The sequence below is a fragment of the Calonectris borealis genome, chromosome 2, assembly GCF_964195595.1.
Source record: "Calonectris borealis chromosome 2, bCalBor7.hap1.2, whole genome shotgun sequence".
Lineage (NCBI taxonomy): Eukaryota > Metazoa > Chordata > Aves > Procellariiformes > Procellariidae > Calonectris > Calonectris borealis.
In genome coordinates, this window is record NC_134313.1 from 167,891,778 (window position 1) to 167,915,478 (window position 23,701).

Sequence of the window (23,701 nt, forward strand, 5' to 3'; positions counted from 1 at the left end):
TTCCAGGACATTTCCCCTGGTGTTGGTGGCAATGGCCACTGTGGAAACAGCTTCTCCCACATCAGGAGGGAAAAACTGCGGCTGGCAAAGACCAGGTCTCCATGTAAGAGGTGGGCTCAGCATACCCCAAAAGGCAAGGACCTCACGGTGAGCCCACCAGAGTGGCATCAGGGCTTTGACCATCCCTGCCTGTTCCCTGCAGACCTGCGTGCTTCAGAGCTACGAGAGTTCCAAGCTCTGGAGCTCCCTGGTCCCCTCTGCCACGTCCGTGAAGCTACCACAGGGATTTGGGTTCCGGAGCAGAGCTTAAATCCCCGGCTCCCACCTCTGGCCTCATCTCACCCTCGCCCCGGCGCTGGCTGCGTGTCAGCCGGGTGTTTTCCAGGAGCTTATGTAGCTTTTGGAAATGTTTCCAGGGTAGGAGACATGCTGGACGGGCCAAATACTCATCTCACGAAAAGCTTTCTGATAGGAGAGAGGTGCTGGTGGCGTCGGCCAGGATTTTTTCCTATAGAGCGGAGCAGGGTTGAGAGCAAGAAAGGGCATTAAAAAAAAAAAAAAAAGTTAAATAAACCCAGCGCAGGCAGGACGTGGCTACGGCGACAAAGAGCCGTACACATCTGGAAGAAGTTACTGCGCACGGCAACCGAAGCAGAGTCTAAACAAGTGCAAGACGTTACCACATTTACGTCTGCAAAAGGGAGCGGTTAGGAAAAGAGCTGGGAAGGTGGGATGAAGATGGAGCAGCCCGGGGGCTCCGGGGATGCCCCCAACCCTGCTGTCGCACGGCCGATGCCCGGCGGAGTTGTGGTGTTTCTCTGCTTTTAGGGTGGTAGAAGGAAATTCGTTTGCCCTTGAGGTTTTGGATGGCGTCTGCATGAATGGTGGGGGCAGAAGTGGGTCTCGGAGGTGGTCACCATCCCGTGATGGTGGTTGGGCACCTCGTGGGTCTTCTCCTGCCCTGGTAGAGCCCAGCGCCGATGGGCAGAGCCTGTCCTGGTGTCGGAGGCGTCGGAGCACCGTGGGGATCCTGCATGGTGCCTCCCCGGACACCCTGGGGCTGTGCCAGCTTTGCCCCCTTGGTCCCCAACATGAGGGTTTTGGGGGGACCCGGCTCCTGACCAAGGCTGGGGGGGCATTGGGATGCTAAAACCCACCCCCCGCTTGGCATCGGGGAGATCCAAGCAGAGCTGGGGGCAAATTAATGCAGCCCTGCTTTATTTTGGGGGGGGGGGTTGGGGGCTGGCTGTGCCCCACACTTCACGCTCTGGGGCCCGTGGGGGGTTTAGGGGGAGCCCCATCACAGCCACCCACCAGACCCCCCTCCTAAAACCCAATGTGCCTTCACACACCCCCCCAAATCCACCTCTGCCTGTGGGGGATCCCCATTTCCTCCCCACAGCCGGAGAGCGCTCCAAAAATCCCCTTTTTTAATAAAACCGATGTTACCCCACGATTTCCCAAATTGGATTTTTATGCCCCAAAAATGCATTGCTTCTTTTTTTTTTTTTTTTTGGGGGGGGGGCGTCCCTCCACGTGCCTCAGTTTCCCCCAGCGGGATACAGAGGATGCTCCCGGGGGGACGCTGCGCCGCAGAGGCGGCTGTCACCCGGAGATGGGGTGCGCGGAAAGGGTGGTGGTGATGGTGGTGGTGGGGGGGGGGGTGTCGCGCGTGGGGCGGGCTGCGCGTGGGCGGTGTGGCGGCGGCGGGAGCCTGTCCCTTTAAAGGGGCAGCCGCGGCCCCATCTGATGCGGCGGCTCCAATCAGCGGCCCTCGGGCTCTTGGCAGCCGGAGCCGCCGCCGCTCCGCATTCCTCCGTCTTCCTAAAAGGGGCTAACATGGCGATGGGCAGGATGAGGTGAAGAAGAGAAGGAGGAGAGGAAAAAAAAAAAAAAAAAAAGGAAAAAAAAAAAAAGAAAAAAGGGAAAAAAAAAAGAAAAAAGGGGGGGAGAGGAAAAAAAGGCAAAAAAAAAAAAAAGGAGGAAAAAAAAAAGGAAAAGAGGGACGGGGGATGCAAACAGGGCTGGCAGCGGCGGCGCGGTAATTTCCTCCCCCCCCCTCTCCTCCAAAAGGCAAAAAAAAAAAAAAAAAAAAGGCAAAAAAGCCAGCCAAAAAAAAAAAAAAGGCAAAAAAAAAAAAAAAAAAGCAACCAACCCAGCAAACCACCCAACCCAACATTTCTTTTTTTTTCATGGAGAGCAAAAACCCCAGGCAAGCGGAGGAGGACCGGGACTCCTTTGCGCGGAGACCTTTGCATCAAAATGGTAGAGCTTGCAACCCCCCCCCCGCTTTTCCCTTTTCTCCTCTTTTTTTTTTTTTCATGATTTTCCCCTTCCCCCCCCCTCCCCCTCCCCCCCCGCTTCCTCGCGCTCCCGGGGCTTTGCTGACTTTGCAACGGCCTCCGAAACTTGCCCAAATCCTTGCAAGGGCGGTGGAGGTGGAGGTGGAGGGGGGGGGGGTGCATGGGCGAGCCGGCGGCATGCTGCATCCCTGCGGGGGGGGGAGGTGGGGCGCCGGGGGGGGGGGGCTGCTGCGGGGAGCTGGGGCGGGGGGGGGGTACAAACAGCCGCGCAATGGGCCGGGTGTTTCATTGCAAGCCGCTTTGGGGGGGTGCATGGGTTGTGCAGGGGGGAAAGGGTTTGTATTTGGTCCAAATTGCAAAAAAAAAATGCCCCCCCCCCTCGTCCGACCGACACCCCACCCCCCCCCCCGCTCCTCTATGCACAGGGCCCTTTTTTGCATGGGGTGAGGGGCTGCGTGGCGGGGCTGGGCTCACCCCTGGGGTGCCCTGAGGGGTGGTGGGGCTGCTGGGGGGGTTTGGGGGGTGCGGAGGGGGCGTGCAGCGGGGCCTGACACCCCCCCCTCCCCGAGGCAGGGGCCGTGCGGCCCAGCACCCCTAAGCTTATGGGGGGACCGCTCGCCCTGACCTCCCCAGCCCACCTCAGGGCTCCAGCTTGGGGGTCACAGGGAAAATTTGGGGGGGGGGGAAACTTTTCAAGCCGCCTGGTCGCGCAGGCCGGAGGATTTGCTGGCGTTGCGGGAGCGCAGGAGCAGGCTGCCGCTTCCTCGGCCCTTTTTGTTCCCCGGATGACTCCTTCATTTTGTTAATTCCTCGTCCCACCCCCCCGCTTTTTCCCTGACTCGCTCCTTGCCCTGCCACAGGGCCCCCATTTCCCAGGGAGGGTCTGGGGGGGATGCTCGGCTCACCCCGATACCCCGGAGGAGCGAGGCCGCGAGCGTGGCATGGGGAGGGTGCAGCATCCCACCCCGCTTTGGGGTTGCAAAGGGATTTTCCATGTATGCTTTTAAAAAATAATAATAATAAATAATAACGGAGGGAGGCTGGTCGCACCGGGAGCCGTGCAGCCGGGGCTCTCGCCTGCGGCAGTGACCTATTTTAGCGGTCGGTGGACTTTTGGGGGGGTTAGTTTGACTTGCAGAGAACAGGCCTGGAGCTGGGAAAATGCACGGGAAATCCCTTGGGATGTACCGTGCCCAGGGACCGCGGTTCTCGGTCCCCTGGTGCCTCCCCCATCCCTAAAAGTGCGGGGTTGTGATTGCCCCAGCGATGGCTCCGCGCCCGTAATAACACCCCGGGAGGCGTTCGAGCGGCTTTTCGGAAAGGGGGGAAAAAAGTACAAGCTTTGGGGAAAAAAAAAATAAAGAAACAACGCTGACCCGGCGCACGAGGTGATGGCCGGGATGCCGGGCTGGGGCTCGGCACCCCCCGGCCCCCATAGCGGGGGTAACCGGAGCCGAGTTCGGGTTCGTGCCGGCCGGCCGCGCTCGGCCTGCGAAATTCCTGCTGGCATTAAATCGGCTGCTGAAACCACCCCTGCATCCCCTCCGGAGGGAGATGCTGGTGGAGACCTCCCGGAGTTGGACCAGGGAAGGCACCGGGGCTGGTTTTTGGGAGCGTTTCGTGCCTCAAGGTGGGGATGGAGATGCCCGGAGCCCACCCGAGCGAGCAGCCCCGCGAGGAAGAAGGGGAAAAGTTGGGAATTAAACCTTTCCTCCACGCCCAGCCTCAGCAAGAACCAGAGGAAAATTTGCTTTACGGAGCAAAAATCCTCCTTGGCAAGATATTAAGGGATTTTTTTTTTTTTTTTTTTTTTTTTTAATTTATTTTTTTTTTTCTGGATCTGGGGTGAAACCTTGCTGAGTGCAAACGTTTCAGCTCTGACGGCGGAGTTTCCCCGAGGATGCTGGCTGGGCTAAACACCGCTCCGGGGGCTTTGCCGGGGCGGCCGGAGGATCCCCTTCACCGCCCGGCTTGGCTTCACGGCGGAGCTTTGTTCTCCCCGCGAGGAATTAACGGCGCGTTAGGTTATTAGCAGGCAAACGCTGGAGTCGGGTGAGATAAATGGCCTTGTATTTCTGTCTCGCGTCTGGAGGAGAGGCATGTCACCCCCTTCATAAAAATAACCCGCTGCTGCCTTCGGAGATGTCTTCTTTGTAAAAGAAGCAGGAGGTTGCCTGCGAGTCGATTAAATATTGGTTATTTTTAAGACGCAGATTTTGCTGCTTGAGGGAAAAATAGGGAGAAGCCTTTTGCCGATGAACTGAATGTGTCAAAACATCAGAGGGTCTTTGAAGGTTTCGGGGGAATCGCTGGTTTCCCCATCTTCCCTCCTTGCTCCGGCTGGAGGAGAAAACGGAGGGCTCTCCCGCGCTGCTGCGTTTAAGCCTTTTTAGATGGGGACGTGGCAATGGCCGTGACGAAGTGCTCTCCGGGAAGAGCAAGAACTGAAGTTTTTATTTTGCTCTCGCATTTGTGTGGTCCCAAAAAAGGGGATCCCCAGGTCCCCCGCGTGGTTTGCATCCTAGATGTCCCCTGACATCCCATGGGATCTGTGGTCCCAAGGATGCCGGCGGGGAGGACGAGCTCAGGGCTAGGCTCTGTGCCACCTGCCCCTAATTTTTTTTTCTCTCTTATTTCTAAAGGAAACGCGTTGCGTTGCGTTGCTGGAACGGGATTTGCAGGGCAGGGCTGGCCCCATGGGGTTTCCCGCCTGGGGACACCTGAGGACTTGTCCCCGTGCCCTTCGGGGCTGCTGTCCCCTCTTCAGCCAACCTCGGTGCTTCGGCTGCCTCTCCTGATGGTGAAACCTGGGATGACTTTGGATATGGGGAAAGACTGGCCATGGCGGTGCAGATATGGTGGGTAGAGGACTTAATTATAATAAATTGTCTTTTTTTATTATTGTTTTTATGATTATATCTTTTTGCCCGGAGCCAGGCCTGTCTGAGTTAAAGCCCTGCTCCCCGAGCTGCTGAATTTGCTGTCAGCCGTGATAAAAATAAGCCATTTTAATGCACGTTCATAAAAAACGTTAAAGTGTTGGGCAGGAAGGAGGGCTGGGCCAGAGGAGCACGGCTGGTGCTTCCCAAAGAGTCCCGGTCAAGGCTGGGTTTAGGATGGAGCCGGAGATGGGTCCATCCCTGGGATCAGTGCCAGGGTTTGGAGAGGATGCTCCAGGATGGAAAGCCCTGCCCAGGGATGCTGGGAGAGGCTCAGCCTTGGACCTCTCTGGTAATCCTGTGGTTTGGAGTTGGGTTAGGAAACATCGTGGGTTTAGGGTCTGGTGGGGAGCCGGGTGTGGGGCAAACCTTGGAGGTGTCATATCCCATCCCGTGACCCACCTGGAAGGTCACGGTGGCTTCCCTGGGGATGGGCACCGCGATGCCGGGCAGGGGGATGCTGCCGTCTGGTGCCAGCCGAATTCCGCGGCGCGTGGGAGGAGGCTTCGTGCATCCGTCCGCCTCGCTTGCCGGGGATCTCGGCCTCTTCCCGGCCATCGCGTGGCAGCCCGTGGGTGTGGGGCTGGCTCGGGGACACGATGGCTTCAGGCTGTGCACAGTGCTGCCCCGTTGCACCCGTCCACGCTCCCTGCGCTGAATTTGGGGTCCCTGGGTGGGGGGGGCTCGGTGCGCTGCCTACCCCGCTGCATCCATCCCCTCCCTTGGTGGCACCGGGGACGTCCATAGGGTCCCGAGGGGATGATGCTCGCCTCCTCCCCGGCCTCGCGCGGCTCGCGCCGGGCTGGGCAGCGGTCCGGAGCCGGCCCCTGGCGCAGCCGCTTGGCCGCCGGCCCAGCCGGGGAGGTCAGCGTTGGGTTTTGTCCTTGTTTCCTCCCTCCATCTTTCCTCCCCTTGTTTTTCTGGGGCAGGGGCTGGAGGGGGACAGTGGCTTTGCGTGTGTGTGTGTGTGTCCCCTGGGCTCTTCCACCCTGGCAATGATTCCGGGGGGGTCCCGCATCCCCCAGACAGGAGAACAGCATCCCATCCCGCTGCCTGCTCCCGTGCCAGGGCGGCGGCTGGGGACATCTCCATCAGCCGGGTGTCACGAGCCGTGCCAGGCGCTGGCGGGGGACCCCATGGCTCGGCTGCTCCGGCTGCGTTTGGCGTTTGCCAGGAGGATGCCGGCTTTACCGAAATCCAGCTGCAGCCGCTCGGGGTTTAAGACCTTGCCTTGCGCAGATCTTGAATTACCCGCAGAGCTTTTGCACCGCGTGTGGGGTCTGGCTGAGCTGCACCCAAAGAAACCCCTTTCGGTCCTGACCGAGGGGACAGGGACAGACGGACGGATGCATCCAGCTCGGCTTCGGTGCCTCCGCTCTCCTGCCGGAGCAGAGGGATTGGGGCTTCTCCTGGGCTGAAAATAACGCGGCGCTGGGCTGAAGCCTCAGTATTTTTGCAGCAGGGATGCTGTGTTTGCGCGGGGGCCGGCGCACGCCTTCGCACGTGTCGGGGTGGACGCTGAGGTTACCGAGTCGATCTCGGGGCTTGGTAATGCCCTCCGCCGTCGCCCTTGGTGGAACAGAGGGATGGTGTCCCCGATGTCGTCACGGTGGTGGTGGCATCCCCCGGGAGCAGCTTTGCAGCGTCGCCTCCCTGGACCGGTTTGGGGATGGGGGGGTTGGCCCGTCCGTCCATCCTCGCACAGCATCGTTGTGGCTTTGCAGGTCTGTGCGCGAAAGAAAAGGAGAAAGACGCCCAGAGAGGCTGGCAGGGTTTAAAAAATTAAAAAAATATAAAATAAATAAGAAAGCAACCAGCCATTAACCCTCAGCGGGCCGTGCTACTGGGAAGCCAGCGCCTGCTCCCACCTCATCCCCCCGCTCTCCCCAAGCCGTGGGTGGCCGTGGCGCTTACAAGAAAAACCCGAATGAACCTTTTCCCCATTTGCAGAGGCGGCTCCCCGGCTGCTGGAGGACGGGAATGGAGGATTTGTCCCCGTTCCTTCGTGCTGAGGACGGTCCCGCTGGGCCTGGCGCTGCCGCCAGCTTCCCAGGCTGCTCCCTGGAAAAGCGTCTCTGAGGCGAAGCCTGTAAATGCTGGATGCTATTAAAAAAAAAAACAACTAAAGGGGAGGGGGGAAAAAAAAAAAGCCTGGGAAGCATCTGACTGTCCCCCAGCTGGGCTAATGCTCTTCTTCAGTTGTGCGGGGGCTGGGAGGTGTTTTTCAGGGCGACCGACACCCCAGGGTGGGATGGGTTCTCCAAGCATCGCTGAGCCCCTTACCCTTGCTTCCTCTCCCTCGAGCCTGTATATGGCTCTATTTTCGGCAGCCTCAAGCCTTTTAGACGGCACGTAGGGAAAAAACACCATTTTAGATGGTGTCGTCACCGTCCTAAAGGCCGTGGCCATCGCCGGCCTCCGGAGCTGGGATGGGACCATCCCCGGCGAGCGCCTGGTCCAGCCCTGGCAGCATCCCGGCGGGCAGGATGCCGGCGGTGGGCGCTTGGGGCCGTGTCGGCCGGCGCCTCGCCAGGCGGGGCTGCGGCCGAGCTATTGTTTTCCCTTCCTGCTTGTTTTTCCGGACAACCCTCCCCTAATTAAATAAAAACACACTTGGAGAAGCGAACAAACCCCCCCCCCCCCGCCTCCCTTCTCCCAGCACGGTCCCGTGCCGCCGGAGGGCGAAGCGCCCGGGGGAGAGGTCCCCGGGGAGGGGGGCGATGGGCGAGCAGAGCGGTGAAGGTAGGCGATAGGCGAGGGAAGGGTGCGTTGGGGTGTGGTTTTATCCCACTGCATGGCCATGGTCCAAAAATGGGTGGTTTTGGCGATGTATGGGATGCGTACGGTCCAGGCCGTGCTGCTGGTTCTGGGGCGGCTTCATCCCAGTGCATCCCGGTTTCGGGAGTCGTGGGAAGACGTGAGATCACATCATCCTTAAAAAAACCCTATATGGCCTCAAAACTATGGAGAAAAGGCTGAAAGTCTCATCCAAGGGTCTTGAAGGCAGAGGGCAAATTGTAAGGGATTGAGGATTAAAACCCAAAGCGCGGATGTTTTTGGAATTTCTAACGATACGCCTTTGTGTCATTTGAATTAATCTGTAAAAATAGGTTTTTAATGCCGTTTCTTTCTTTAGCAGAAGTCAAGTTGTGGCATTAAATAGTTTCAACCAAGTTCTTTCTCCCTGAAATGCAGCGGTGTTCAAATTGAGAATAGGATGTGGGTTTTTTTTCTGGAGGAGCAAGTGCAAACGTCGTATTCGGCTGCTTATTAAAGCACTTTTCCTTAATGCAATTTAGGTCGACGGTAAATGTTTCAGCGGTTGCGAATGATACAGAAAAGCAGATTGCTGTTTTTCGTGGAAGTTTGGGGGTCGAAAAATTTTAAGGAAATCCCCAAATTTTGTGCTGAATGGAAACTGGTTCGCAGGCGGCTGGTCTAACCGCTCTGCCCGGCGTGAAGCGGGGACTTAAATGTGCTTTTTTATGCTGCAAAACCCCATCTTTGTGCTGCTGCAGGAGAGAGGTATTCGTGGTCCTCCCTGCTCCGGTGCTGAGGGCGATGGATGTGGCTATAAATAAAGCGAGGCCGGTGAATGTTGGAGATGGTCTTCTGGGGGGTTGCAGATTTGAGTATTTAAATATATCCAGGGTGACCTGACCTACTGGTCCCTCGGGGGGTTTTATAGCTGCAGGAGCATTTAGGGATCCGGCTCTTAATACCTAAGATAAAATGCTATTTATCTTAGCACAGGGATTTAAATCCCAGCAGCAGCTTCCTTTCAAGGGAGGTGTGTTGGTGTGGCTGTTTAGGGAAACTGAGGCACGCGGGGGGATGCAGGTGGAAGGGGAACGGGGCCATTCTCGGGCTCCATCTCCTATAGTGGGATTTTTGATGGCTTCTCCAGGAGAGCCTGCCCCGGTCCAGCGAGCATCAGCATCTGCTTCGGGTCCATTCCTATATCGCTCTTATCTCTATCCCTGGCCGTCGGGGCTCCGCCGACCCGCATCCCTCGCTCCCCCCTCACCCTGAGCATCCTCCCCGTCCGCTGGCTCCGCCGGCCGTCTCGGGACGGGGCTTTGGCAGCACCGCTTGAAAACGCTCTTAAAATAGAGCCGGAGGGCAGCGTCAGGGCGGGGAGGGCTGTCTGGAGGCACCGCCGTCCCCTCGGGGTGGGGACTTTGCGGCCACGCTGCTTTCGAATAATTTTTACGGGGTTTTTTTCTCGATGCTGACGATGCCAGGGCCCTGCCCGGAGGTCGGCGGTGCATGGAGGGGGCTGGCAGTTTTGGGGTTCGCTTGGGTTTGATGCACCCAGCAAACACCCCAAGTCCGGGTTCGGGGTGGGGATGGGATGGGTGACCTGCTCCCGCGGTGCCGTGTTGGGCTGCTTGTGGGACTAAACCGACCCGGAGGGCCAAGGTGGTGAGCAAAAGAGCAAAACTGTGATTTTTATTTAAAAAAAAAAAAAAAGTACTTTTAAAAATATATTTTTAAAAAATATGTATTTTTAAAATGTTTTTAAAAAAAAAAGATATATTTTTAAAAATATTTGTGTTTTCCCAGGAGAAGGGGTAAAGGCTTTAACTCTCTCATTAATCGTGTTTAATCGGGCTTCTCCGCTGCGATGGGGTTGCAGGGACGGGAGCTGCCGGAGGGGTATTTTGGGGCAAGTTGGGGTCTTTCTTGGGATTTCACCCCGGCGGGCGCCTCTCATCTTGGCTGGGGCTCCGGCTCCGGGCGAGCTCACGAAAAGCATCTGATAGCAATAAAGAGCAAAAACCTCCCACTGACAAGCCCGGGCTGAAGTCACCGACGGGACGCGGCCAAGACACGCATTGTCCTCGCCGCTGCTGGGACTGATTAGAGCCGCCTGGCAAGCCCCGGCGCTGGGTGAGGGGTCAGCCCCTTTTGCCAAAAAACCTTGATCCGGAGCAAAAAAACAAAAAAAAAAAACCCAGCTTTTGTTTTCCAGGCTGGGCTGTGCGGAGGCAGACCCAATTCCCCCTGTTTTGCACCCATTTCTCCACGGCTGTGGCTGTGCCAAGCTTGGAGCATCCTATATGGGGAGCGAGGTGAGATGGGTCCCAGGAGGGAAAAACCTGAATTCAATTTTTTTTTTTTCGTAGCGAAAGCAAAGCGGGAGAGTCCCTGGCAAACAACAAATTGCTCTGCTGAAAGCTTGCTGTCTCTTCGGTGTTCGATATTTATTATATCATTATTTATTTTCTATGCGCTTGGGGGGACGGAGCCATCCAAGTTCCGCTCGTCGAAATGTCCTTGGCAGTCGCGAGGCTTAGAAAATGGGGGGGTGGATGGATGTTCTAGCTGGGAAGCAGCATTTTATAACAAATATATATAAAAAGTGTTTATATATTTATGTATTTATATATAAAGAGTTTAAATATATATAAAAATGAATACATGAAATACAAAAAATATATAACTATATATAGAAATATATATAAAATGCCCTCTTTTACTACCTCTTTGCCCCACTCCAGGCTGCAGGGCCAAGAGTTTGGAGAAAAGCTGTTTTCTCCCTGTTTTCCCCAGGTGCGAGCGTTTGCTGGGGCTCGCCGGGGCCATCGGGACCATGCGAAGCTGACGACCCCGTTGGTTGGGCGGGTTGGTTGCAGAGCAGAAATTCAATGAAAATGAAAAATTTTGGCAGGGAGGGGGAAGGGTTTTTTTTGCTTGTTGAGAAAACAGAGAAGAAAACACCCTTATTTTTTTTTATTATTTAAACATTTTTGTCTGTGTGTGCTTTTGCCTTTGGCTCTCACAAAAAGAAAAAAAAAAAGAAAGACAAACAAAACGTGTCTTGCTGGAATTCGTGGGTTGATCAAGAGCTGCTGTTTGTCCCAGAAAAAATGGGAGCTGAGAAACTCTTTTTGGAGCAGGAGGTGCCGGATAAACCCAGCAGGTTGAACCCTCCATCTCCGCCACTGTTCTGCACCACGTCCTTGGTCACGTCCCTCAATGGTGGGGAAAGAGGGCGTTAACGTGGCCGGATCCGTCTCCATCCCTGAATTGGGTGTTCAGCCCAGAAAGCCAAAGGGAAGCAGAGGGAAAGGGGATATCCCACCTGCTTTTAATACAGGGCGCGGGATTTAGGGCGTGGGATATCCCTCGCGTTTGGGATGCAGCTGGCAAACCCCATCCTGGAGCTCAGGTATCCCCAGGAGAGGGTGATGATCGCCCAGGGGTGGTCTGCGCCACGCAAAATCTATGCGAGCTAAATTAAATATCCAGCAAACGTAGCCGGGGGAGTGTTGGCAGTTGCAGCATTTCCCAGCCTGGGGATGCTGCTCCCTGATTTGAATTTTTCCAGGTAGTGCCTTTCCCCAGGCGATTTAAAATGGGCATTAAAAAAGCACGTAAATCATCCCGGTGAATCCAGCCAGCACGGTAGCTGCTAACGGGAGTCGCAGCACGCGGCGTAATTCGGCAAATATTAGAGGATACTGTGTTTTATGTAATTATCTTGTAGAAGCAGGGAGGTTTAAAATCCCAATTTCCTTCTATTTAGGGGGTTAAATCTCAGCTGGTGCCTAAAATTGGCTTCCTGCATGGGGCAAATGTCCCCTTAGGGTCTCCATCTGGTTCAGGACGTTGAGGCATCCCCTCTCCTGCGTGATATCTCCTCCACGCGAGTGTGGACAGCTGAGCCAGGTTTTGGACCTGCTTCATGGTGGGATGGCCATAGTACCTCCTACCCAGTGGGTGCTCATGTGGCCTTGGCCTGTCCTTTCATTGGGCTTTCTCCTCCTTGGTTGAATCTCTTGGACTCAAGTTGATGGTGGAACATCTTAGTTGGCGTCTCCAAGCTGGGCCTAGTGGTAGAGCTTCTTGGTGTTTCGAAGCTGGGGCTGGTGATGGAGCTTTTTGGTTGGCATCTCCAAGCTGGGGCTGGCAGTGGAGCTTTTTGGTTGGCATCTCCGAGCTGGGGCTGGCAGTGAAGCTTCTCAATTGGCTTCTCTGACTTGGGATGCATGGACGGGGATGGGTGGCATGGCCGGGCAGGTGTTTTCGGGGAAAGAGCCCTCCTAAATGGTTTTATTTCTTTCCTCCCCACAGCTGATAGTCGAAAAAACGACTGACTACCCTTCAGCTGAGTACTCCCTGGTGGAGGATGTAGCCCTCCACTTCACGTGTTTGATGGACAGACTGAACGAGCAGCGCCTCTTTCAGCCGGACCTGTGCGACGTGGACATCGTGCTGGTGCAGCACAAGAGCATCTTCCCGGCGCACAAGGGGGTCCTGGCGGCCTACAGCCAGTTCTTCCACTCCCTCTTCACCCAAAACAAGCAGCTTCAGCGCGTGGAGCTCTCGTTGGAGGCCCTCACCTCGCAGGGTCTCCAGCAGATCCTCAACTTCATCTACACCTCCAAGCTCCTCGTCAACTCCTGTAATGTGCAGGATGTGCTGAACGCGGCCGCCGTGCTGCAGATGAACAACATCGCTTCCTCCTGCCAGGACCTCCTTGACACCCGCTCGCTCAGCCTGGCCGCCGACATGGCCCTGCCCGCTGAGGGCTGCGCCGGACCCCCACCCTACTACTGCGAGATCAAGCAGGAGGTGGATGCCCCCCATCCCAAGATCTACGCCCGGGAGGGCAACGACCCCTACTCGGTGCGGGTGGAGGATGGAGCAGGTGGTGGGACGCTCCCCCCTGGTCCAGCCAAGCAGTACTACAAGGAGGAGAAGGATGGTGATCCGGGCGCCGTCTGCAAGATGGAAGGCGAAGAGTCTGAGGAGGACCTGGACAGCCAGGGCTCATACAACCGGGAGCAGATCATCGTGGAGGTGAACCTCAACAACCAGACCCTCAATGTCTCCAAGGGCATGGAGGGGAAGGCGGCCGCCAGCGAGGCGGCCGTGATGGGGCGGCCTGACGGTGATGGGCGCGACACGGAGGAGGATGGGGAGGAGGAGAATGAGGAAGGGGAGGAGGAGGAGGAAGAGGAGGAGGATGCAGAGGTGGGTGAGGAAGAGGAGGAGGAGCACAGCGAGGAGGAAGACCTGGAGGAGACGACAGAAGAAGAGGACGATGACGACGACGATGAAGATGCGTCGGAGGTGAAAAGGGAAAAGGGTGGGCAGCCCCGCAGAGGCAGTCGGGCGTCCAAAGCCACCAAACCTGCCATGGCAACCAGGTCCCAGGAGATGGCCAAGGTGGAAGAGGAGGAGGAGGAAGAAGAGGAAGGCCAGCGAGGGAGGAAAAGGAAAAAGGAGCAGGACGGTTTGGGCCAGAAGGTGAAGCTGGAGGAGAAACAGCACTACCCGTGCAAGAAGTGCCCCCGGGTCTTCAACAACCGCTGGTATCTGGAGAAGCACATGAACGTCACGCACAGCCGCATGCAGATCTGCGACAAGTGCGGCAAACGCTTCCTGCTGGAGAGCGAGCTACTGCTGCACCACCAGACCGACTGCGAGAAGAACATCCAGGTGAGCCAGCCCCGGGGACCTCCCACCAGGGGATGGACGTCCCACCAGGGCGTGGGGCATCCCACCAAGGCATGGGGCATCCCACCAGGGGTGGACATCCCACCAAAGGAGGAGCATCCCACCATGATGGGACTTCCCAATGGGGGAGGACATCCCACCCAGCTACACCATGGGATGGGCTCATGCTCAAATGATATTTTTGATGTTGTGGGTGGCACATGGCAGACGGGAGGGAACCTTGCTTCACCCGTGACTTGTATTCAGGCTCAGGAGGGTCCCAAGGTGGCATGGGACCGGAAGATTTGTGCCAGGGACTGTGGCTTCCCCTTGGCTGGACGGGTGGAAACATGGAGTAATTTTTGAGGAGTTATTTTTCTTTGAGTTTATTCACTTAATCTGGATAAAACATTGCGAGCCCCTGATGGAGACACACTCCAGCCGTTCCCACCCAGGCTGAAACCAATTTAGTTTAATTCAGAGATTTGCTGACATGAGTTAAAATGGTTTTAATCTGCCTTTTGTGCTCTTTAGCTTGCGTATTAGCAAATTTCCGAGCGCATTTGACATCCGTGCGTGGCTCAGGCTCGATGTGTCCTCTGCCTAATGCTAACGAGATCCTCTTCTGCGTTTGCAAATCAACTCCAGTAAATCAGCGCAGTTTTGGGGGGATAGGTAGGCATCCCATTAGAGCAGCAAACATGTCCGTTCCTGCAGACGCCTCCAACCCATCTCCTAATCCCCAACGAGTTGTTTTGCATGACGCTGCCACTACTAATTAAAAACCCAACAACTTCTGGAGAGCTTTGCCCATCGTCCTTCCCACCACGACCGGATTTTAAATGATCTTGCAGCTCTTTTAGATGAAGGTAGGGCAACCCAAGTGTTACTGGAGCCCTTCGCCCATGGCACCCCAAATAAAATGGGCGATGAAGCAGATCTTGGCGTTAGGGCGTGCGGGGATTACGGAGGCAGGAGCGGTCTCAGCTTGAGCAGGTGAAGGAGCCGCTGCCTGCCCTGGCCTTTTGGTGCATCTTCCTGAAAAATTCACAGCCCTGAGGTTGCTTTTTTTTTGGATGCTTTTTCCCAGAATGGATGAGCGTAGCTCCAATACCTGTGTGGTGGTGGCTGTTTTGGAGCCTGTTGTAAAGCCTGTGCAATTAAAAATGGGTTTTCCCAGAATATTTCTTCAGGCTCATCTGCTTTCCTGATGGATAACGTGGGGCTGTCACCTCATCGCTTTTGGTTTTTTCCCCTTTTTATCCCGTTTCCAGGTCATTTCTCAACAGGATGAACCGCAACTGCCCATGCGGTGACCTCCCTCCGCGGAAAACGTGGATCATTACCTCTCACTTAGTTGAGCGTTTTTAATTTTACAAATAGCCAAATTCATTCCATTTGCTCCGATAATATTGAATAACTTTATCAATATACCATGGAATTACAGCTGGATGGAAAAGGGAGTTTTTTCAACTCTATACCTATAATGGACAGTCTTTATTACTTGGTTTTTAACCAGATCCGTGGAGGGACCATCCCTCTTACTCCATTCAGGTCTGCTGCTTTCTTTTGCTGCTTTGTCCCCAGATTTCATCCATGCTGTTTAGGTGTTAGGCTTCATCTCCCTCCCTGTGATCGTTTCACATCACCGTCCGTGGCCCCGCGGACTCCGTAGCAGGCATCCTGCCTCCGCCACCTGAAAAACGATCCATCCTTTGCTTTATCGGGTTGTTTCTCAAACTCTTTTTTTTGGCCAGCTTCAGTATGGTTTTCCTCTTAACCTGCAAGAATTTATCTTCTCATTTTTTCCCTCGTTTGGATGTTACTTCCACATTTTTGAGTGATGCTTTTTTGCGGTAACTGAGGACGCAGGGCTGAGCCCTCCAGGGTGCTTGGTCCCAGCCCAGGGGCTTTCCTACATCTGCTGCTTTCCCTCTACCTTTAATTTTAAAACTCCTCCGCAGCCTTTTTCATTTTAAGTGGAGGAAATGGATATTGATGTGTCTTTTATAACAGGCTCTGGTCCTGAATTTGTCCTTAAATGTCTCTTAAAGCGGAAATAAAGCTGTTCTGATCCATGGAAGTATTTACTTAGGAACAGTGAAACTCAGAGGACTACTCATGTTGATATTCAAGCATGGCAAGATGAAGAAGACGAATGTTGGGGATGCCTCTCTGACCCTAATTTTGCCTACCGGGCACCTAAATATAAATACATATAGCAAGATACTGTGACTACACGGCATAATGGTATATTTTCCATGGTATCACAGCCTCATTCAGTGCAAAATTTGGTTGAAGCCCACCAACAAGCATCTGCTTCTCTGGGTAGGAGGTGGTGGAGGCTGTGCTGCCTGCACTGCTTCAAGTCCTGCTGGATAATCCCCCCTGGGCTTACTGGTGCCACTCAGCCATGCTGTTACTAGATGCCTCCAAGGCATGAATTATTTTCTCAATGCACCTGCGAGGAGAAGGGATGGTTTTATACCTGTTGGCTAAGAGGAAGATGAATCATGGAGAGATGAAGGGGAAGGAGTGTCCCTTGGCTCCTGGTAGGGTCCTTGGCTGGGTGCTGCCAGCTGTATCCATGCTTCAGCAATGGTTTCCCAGGTGGACCTCGCTTTCCCGTCTTTCCCCGAGCACCGAACTGATCTCACACTGAAGTTGGAGCTTTTCCTGGGAACTTTCCAAGAAATGTTGAACTTGGAGCTGAAGCAAATCTCTACCATAACTTCTCGGGGGGAGACTTTGCGCATGACCTTGTTCTGCTTGTGCTGATGGACTGGACTGTTTTTTGGGTCCATTTTGGTCCATTTGGATATATTTGGAAAACTCATTTAGTGGTAAAGTATCCATCTGCTGAAGACTGAAGTTGCGCTGCCCTGGCTTGGGCTTCTCCTTGTTCCTATATTCTTCGCAGCCTTCTAATGCAGAGGGTTGGGTTTTTTTTTTTATGTAAAGGCTTCATTGTGTGCAAGAATAAAATCCCCAGCTGGGAATAGGGCCTTGGTGCATGAGCTGCTGTTTATGCAAGTCCTAATGCATCCGTTGATGGAGATGCCATGTCCTTCCCTGGAAAGTCATTGTTCCTTCCTCATCCAATGGATAGAAATTTGAGTTTTGGAGGTTTTGAAGTGACAAGGTCTGTAGCAGACTTGCTGGTCGTTATGATTTTTGATATTTTAGCTGTAGGTTTCATACGTTCCCTTTCAATGGATGAAGCTGATTGTCTGGTAAAACGAAAATGCTGGTGGTGCCTGGGCACATTCCCCTGCTTCCCTACCCATCCCCTCTCTCCTTGCAGTGCGTGACATGCGGGAAGGGGTTTAAGAAGCTCTGGTCCCTCCACGAGCACAACAAGATCGTCCACGGCTATGCCGAGAAGAAGTTCTCCTGCGAGATCTGCGAGAAGAAGTTCTACACCATGGCCCACGTGCGCAAACACATGGTTGGTGAGTGCGGGAGGCACCGGTGCCACGGGGAGATCTCGTTAAGGGTGTTCATCCATCGTTTTGGCAATGAAGGGTGGTTTTTTGTCACTGTCGTGTTGGGAGTTTAGGGCTGGGCTTACTCTTGGGTGAGCTTTCTCACATCAACGCAGGGACCTTGAAATTTGGCCCGCTATTTAATGCTGAACGTATGTCCGCTCAGTGCTGGGTTTGGAGCAATCAGGCATGGCGCTGGGGACGCTCATTTATTTTATTTAACCAGAAAAAAAGATCTCAGAAGTGATCAAAGGAGGGTTTGAAGTGTAACCATCCTTCCCGTGTAAAAGAGGACCAGACCCTGCCAGCGCTTTGAAAAGCAAATTGCAAATGGCAACGGCGGTTGAGTCCCTGGAACCTGCAGGCACCAAAGAGATCCAAAAAAAGGGGGTTTTGGCCGGCAATTAGGGGAGTACCTGATATGTTGCTGCCGTGCATCTTCCCGAGTTGGCTTTGGGTTTGCTGGGGTTGGGCGCCGGCGTTGGGAGCGGCAGCCGGGACCTGGGGAGATGGATGCTCGGGGTGCGGGGAGGGCGCCTGACCCTGCTCTTCTCCGCTGCAGCTCACACCAAGGACATGCCGTTCACCTGCGAGACCTGCGGGAAGTCCTTCAAGCGCAGCATGTCCCTCAAGGTCCATTCACTCCAGCACTCTGGGGAGAAGCCTTTTAAATGCGAGGTAAGGTCCTGTGTGTCCCCCCCACCCCGTGTCCTCTCAAACGAGCACAAAAACACTGATTTGGGGAAAGATCTTCCACTTCTTGGGGCTTCCTCTATGCTTTTTGCCAGCGCAGCTGTAGGGATGCTCTCCCCTCTCCCAAACTTGGCATCCCCTCCTGGTTTGAGGGTCCCACCAACCCTATGATGAAACTGGTGGCCAACGCCAGGATCTCTCTGTCCAGTGCCTGGACCTTGCATCCCACCCCAAGCCCATCCAGCCTGCAAACCTGGCTGAGTGGGTCCTGAAAAGCCATTTATTTGGGTTCTTTTTATGGATGGGGAAGTGATTTCTGTGCTGTTCTGACATGCTGGTGATTTGGGGGGGATGCGGGGGGTTGTTTTGGCTGCTCATCAACAGCTCATCCCCCCCCACCTCGCCCCCGCAGAACTGCAACGAGCGCTTCCAGTACAAGTACCAGCTGCGCTCCCACATGAGCATCCACATCGGCCACAAGCAGTTCATGTGCCAGTGGTGCGGCAAGGACTTCAACATGAAGCAGTACTTCGACGAGCACATGAAGACGCACACGGGTGAGAGCCCATCGCCTTGCCCCCAGCCCCTGCGGGTGGGCACCCTTGGGGGGGAAGAGCCACGGGATGAGGGTAGCATCTCTGAGTGGATGGCAGGATGGGGTTTTGGGGGGTGGGAATGGTCCAACCGCCGGCTTCTCATCCGTCTTTCCCCATCCGTAGGCGAGAAGCCCTACATCTGCGAGATCTGCGGGAAGAGCTTCACCAGCCGCCCCAACATGAAGCGGCATCGCCGGACCCACACGGGCGAGAAGCCGTACCCCTGCGACGTCTGCGGCCAACGCTTCCGCTTCTCCAACATGCTCAAAGCCCACAAGGAGAAATGTTTCCGCGTCAGCAACCCTTTGGCTTCGGACACGGCTGCCCCCCAACCCGCTGCCAACCCGGCTCCGCTGCCCCCCGGCCCCGGCGTCTCCCCCTTGCCCCTGCCGCTGCTTCATCCCCTTCCACAGACCCTCCCTCCTCCTCCTCACCTACCGCCGCCTCCTCCCCTGTTTCCCGCGGGGAGGATAAATTCGAACAACAACTAGGTGCCCCCCACCCCGGCCATGCGCCCGCACGGACTGCTCTGCCCTTTGGGAACGCCTCCCCCCGGGGAGCCAAGGCTTTGCTTGCTCTCTACCCCCCTTCCTCCTCGTTTTGAGGTTGTTTGATTTGGTTTGTTTTTTTTTTTCCCCTCCCTTTTTCTCACCCATCATTCTCCGCGGAGAGGGGGAGCGGGAGGAAGCCTCCCTCCCCCCCCGAGGAGCGTGGATGCTGGGAGAGGAACCGCCGTCCGTCCGTAAGGGTGTAGGTCAAAGGCGTCGTTCTCCGTTTCGTCTTCCCGTGCATCATCTTCATCTTCGTGCCGGGATGCTGGCAGGGCTCGGAGCAGCAGGATGCTGCGCCGTCCTCAGTTGAGCTTGCCGGTGTCGCATGCCCCCTCGCTAGCCGAATGGATGCCTGCCGGCACTTCGATATTTATAATAAGCCGAAATCTAGCTAGTGGTGCTTGAATCCCTGTACTGTAAAGCTGGTCTTTCAATTCAGGCTCTTTTCCTAAGAGGTTGAGAGGTGGGCATTGCAGAGGAGCCCCTGCCGGTCCCGTCTGCCGGCCCCGGTGGCCCGCGGCAAGCGAGCAGATGTCCCCGTTGGAAAGCCGTCAGCCTGCTCTCGTTAGCATCCCTCGCCACATCTTCCTTCCCTGCGACAGGTTTTCCTCCTCGATAGGCAAAAGCACAAACACTGGCGTTGCAGCTCGGGGTATCGGCGGCTCGCTGCCAGTTCATTTTTGGGGTGTCCTAAGGGAGCCGGGCTCTGGTGTGCCCTTTCTGCTTATTCCAGCAGGAGCTGGGCTCCTGGGGGTGCTCTGGAGTTGGCGAGGTGTCCCTGGGAGAGCTCAGATGGCCTCGGGACCGGTGGGAGGGTGGCTCCGCGGCAGCCGGGGATGGAGGAGTAGGATGCCACCGTTTCTCGGCAGAATCAGCCCAGAATAGTGCCTTAACAATTCGAATAAACCTCTGACGGATGGGTGAGCTCCAGGTTGGGTCCCATTGCAAGGTTTTAGAGCTAAAGCAAGACCGCGTTCAGCTTGATGATGATGTCCCATCCTCCAGCTTCTTGCCCGCGTCGCTCTCCCAAGCTTTACCTCTCCCCGTGGGGTTGGCAGCCGTTGCCCTGCCCTGGCTTGGGGGGACCAGAGGGGACCAGTGAGGGCTGTGGTTGGTTTGGTGATGTCCCGCGGCGATGGTAAACGCTTCTCCGACCGTGTTGTCCTTGTTGAAGTTGAGCTGGTCTTTGGCTTCACTTATTCAGGCTGGCTTCATGCCGGCGGATGAGGAGGAGAAGAGGAAGGCTTTGCCGTTACCTTTTTGTTGGATGCTGGGGTCCAAGCTGGGTCTCTTGCCGCAATGCTCTGCCCCAGGGTGTCGTGCGTTGGCCTGACCGTGGCTGTGTGGCCTCCTTGCCTAGGGAATTGTCCCCTTTGGGGTCGGGGAGAGCTGGGAGCGCTGCAGGGGCTGCAGAGCATCCAGCATGGGCAGAGAGGTGCCAACTAAGAGGTGGGGTGCGTTGCAGCTGATGCCTTGCTCCCAAGGCCAGCCCTGTGGATGCGTGCGGACGTGGGTCAGGTCACAGAGGAGGTGGTGAGCAGGGCTGTTAGTAGGCAAGAAGGAAGAGAGGACATTGAGCAGGCTGCAGGAGCCCTTTCCCATCTGCACCTCAGTCTGGGCGATAGCGGGGTCCTGGGGACAGTGAGCCACATCTGGCTCTGCAAGAAGTCTTGGTGCTTCGTCTCCTAGACCAAATCAGCAAAGCACTTGGGCAAGCGTTGAGGCTGTCCCTGCAGAGCCGGGAGGATTCAGCCACGTGCTCAGGAGCTTTGCTGACGTGCAGGAACGTTAGCCTAGTAGGGACGGGACAGGGGAGCAGCCGCTGTTCTCCTGAGTGCTGTTTGAGGTGGTGGGTTAGGTGACAGATGTCCCCTCCTGCTGAGGGGTGCCCCTCATGCCTGATGTCTCTTGGAAAGCTGGCTGGTCTTGTGGATGTTAGCGTGTTGGACCAACAAATTGCTTTTCATCCTTGTGTTGGCTGTGATCCTGTGGACCCCCAGTACCGCAATCAGTACCGGTGAGCTCACCCTCATCTCCATCTGCTTTGAGCAAAGGGAGGATGTTATGGCAGAGCTGCCTTGCCATACTGACCTTCTCAGATAGGTACCAAAGGCTTCTCTGCTCTCCTTCCTCCATGACCCTGGGGCTTATTGGGATGGTGCAAAGCCTTCTCAAACACACTCCTGTGAGGGATGTGGGCACTCAACTCTTGGGGCCATTGGCTTTCTGAAGGGACCATGACCCAGACTGGAAGACGATTGCTTTAGAGAAGCCTTCAGTGATACCCTTGGAAGTATTGGAGGGCCTCAGTAGAGTGGTCCGTGCTGTCTCCTCCTCCACTGCCTCCCAGACCCCATCCCCTCGGGTTCCCTTGCATTTCTTTCCCCTCACACAGCCTTGACATGGGGTGGGAGTACTGCACCCCGAGGAGAACTCACCTTGCCTATAGGTTCTTCTGTGATGGAGCCTATCAGCCTGCCTGGCTGGTAGACTTCTTCCCCCAAGCAAACCCCCATGCCAACATGTGCTCCCTTGTACCTGGAGCTTTCCCTGTCCCAGTTTATCTTCTTCCGGTGAGGACCTGTCCCGCTTGGACGTCACTGCGAGATGAGAGCTCCTCGTTAAGGCTAGAAGCCCAGCGGAAAGCCCAGTGACTGATCCCAGCTGCGTCCGATCCCCTTCGAGAGCCTGCCCGGAGAGCCACTTGGAGACGTCGAGATGTGACCATGCACACAGCACTTTGGAGAACCAGATCCCTGCTGCTCCCTCCCCTCTCCAAGGCCTGGGTGGTTCCCAGGAGTCCTACATGGCCTCCGAGCCCTTTTGTCTACACCCTTACTCGGCCCCGATGTGTCTCTTCATGTCTGGTTTTCGTTAATGTACTGAGAGCTCAAACGAGTCGTTCCCGCAGTGTCTCGTCCCGCATCCATCCCGGTCAGCCCCGTTGGCACCCGTTGGGTTGGACGGGGCGGGAGGCGGGGGAGTTGGGTCTGTTGTTTTCAAGCTTTTTATATTTTATTTTAATTTTTTTTTTTTTTTAGATTTTTTTTTGTTTAACTCTTGCACCTTAATCTCTCACATCCCTTCTTCGACAGACTGCGAGGGTGGAGAGGGGCTTGATTTCCATTATGCAGTTCATGAATATGCCGCAACGCAACGTTCAGCTGACAACTCTGCCCACATGCCTAACCCCAGACCTCTCCGGGTTTGCATTTTTTTTTTCCCCCTTCATTTGAACTCTGGGGAGGGAGGGAGTCATGTGGGGAAGGTGATTTTTGGTTTATATATCCCAGGAGCCTGGTAGCAGAGACCAGTTAGCCTCATGATGTCCATGAGGCACGACTGGCCCTTCGGACCACAGCCATAACCCCCGGTGTGGTGGCAAGGTGATGGATGGATGGACAGCCGGCGGGTGGGAACGGCTGTGACAGTGCAATAGAGACAAGCATCCGCTGCTAGACAACTCCACTGATTAAACTCTTGGTTTGCCCGAAGTCGAGAGGGAAGGATGGACGGACAGACGCCCTACGTTCACACGGACGGAGAGAGCTTCCCCACATGCAGCCCTGCCTAGTGACACGTAACCACAATGGGAGTTGGGTCGAACTTGCAAAGGAAGAAAATAAGAATTAAAAAAAAAAAAAAGGAAAAAAATAGGAATAAGAACAACCTCAGTAGCATGGAACTTGAAGGAAATGAATGAAACCCCAAGCACTTGCCTCAAAACTAGTTTCTCATGCCTGGTGTTCGACTCTGTATTATTTTACGGCATTCAGTATCGGTTGCCCAAACACGCCAAGTTAAGAGTGTATCGGTGGCTCTACTAGTGTGAACAAACTAAATGAAGCACTTTATTCTGTATAGATAAGGGAAGGCGGGGAGGGGAGGGGAAGCTTGGATGCTTTTCGGAAGCGTCTTAAGTAATGTTCTAGGAAATGTATTATTATTATTATTATTACTTTTTTTTTTTTTTATGACCATGTGTAATCAATATATGTTTATCTTTAACTCCAAGTACAGCAGTTACTCTCTTTGGGATGGTGTGAGGAGGGGGAGGCTGAGATGGTCGGGTTAGTGCATCAGCGTGGGGCCAACTGGGGCAAGTCATTGCCTACCCGCAGGAATGGGCGAGTCTTGCTTCATTGACGGCCCTATTGGCCAATGTCTGGGAGGTCCCAAGAGGTGCATCAAAGCTGCCTACCAGGGCACAGCTCACAGTCAGCCTTGGCACCAAGGGACCAACTTGCATCCCCATCCTGAGCCACCTTCTGCCTGGGGGTGCTGGGACTGCTCTCTGGGCCACCCATGAGCAAGATGAGTCACAGTAGGCTGTTTTGGGTTGTCCCTCGAGGCCAGGTCCTTGGCCATGCTTTGAAACCTGCTTTTGGCCTCTCACCAAAGCACGTCAGGGGTCGCTGAGCTCTGAAAGTGGTGAGAGGTCAGAATTGGGCCTTTCCACTGCGTTCTCCCAGTCTGGAAGTGTTATGACTGTTACCAAAGAGGTTGCAAGTGGAAGGACTGAATCAATAAACAATTTGTCTTTTATAAAAGAAAACCTAAAGCTCCACCACGTCCTTTGTTACCTTAGTTTTGCTTTTTTTTTTTTTATTTAAAAAAGTCTCTTTTTCAGGCAATTCTGTGAGGAGTCAGAGCCCGGCAGGATGGGCTTCCCATGGCATGTTCACC

At 55.0% G+C, this 23,701-nt stretch overlaps 1 protein-coding gene across 1 annotated transcript; it reads left to right on the top strand.

The window, feature by feature from the left end:
- The first annotated feature begins 1,361 nt into the window (after nt 1-1,361).
- On the top strand, nt 1,362-23,571 carry ZBTB47 (zinc finger and BTB domain containing 47). Its single transcript, XM_075144330.1, has 7 exons — nt 1,362-1,859; nt 2,199-2,265; nt 12,323-13,693; nt 16,995-17,142; nt 17,738-17,853; nt 18,281-18,425; nt 18,588-23,571. The coding sequence occupies exons 1-7, from the start codon at nt 1,750-1,752 to the stop codon at nt 18,953-18,955; spliced, it is 2,325 nt and encodes a 774-aa protein (XP_075000431.1). The 5' UTR covers nt 1,362-1,749; the 3' UTR covers nt 18,956-23,571.
- Nucleotides 23,572-23,701: the final 130 nt, after the last annotated feature.

Coding starts and splice junctions, on each gene's coding strand:
- ZBTB47 (XM_075144330.1), top strand. CDS start 1,750: ATGCGGCGGCTCCAATCAGCGGCCCTCGGGCTCTTGGCAGCCGGAGCC. Junction 1,860..2,198: donor ATGGCGATGGGCAGGATGAG/GTGAAGAAGAGA, acceptor TTTTTCATGGAG/AGCAAAAACCCCAGGCAAGC. Junction 17,854..18,280: donor AGAAGCCTTTTAAATGCGAG/GTAAGGTCCTGT, acceptor TCGCCCCCGCAG/AACTGCAACGAGCGCTTCCA.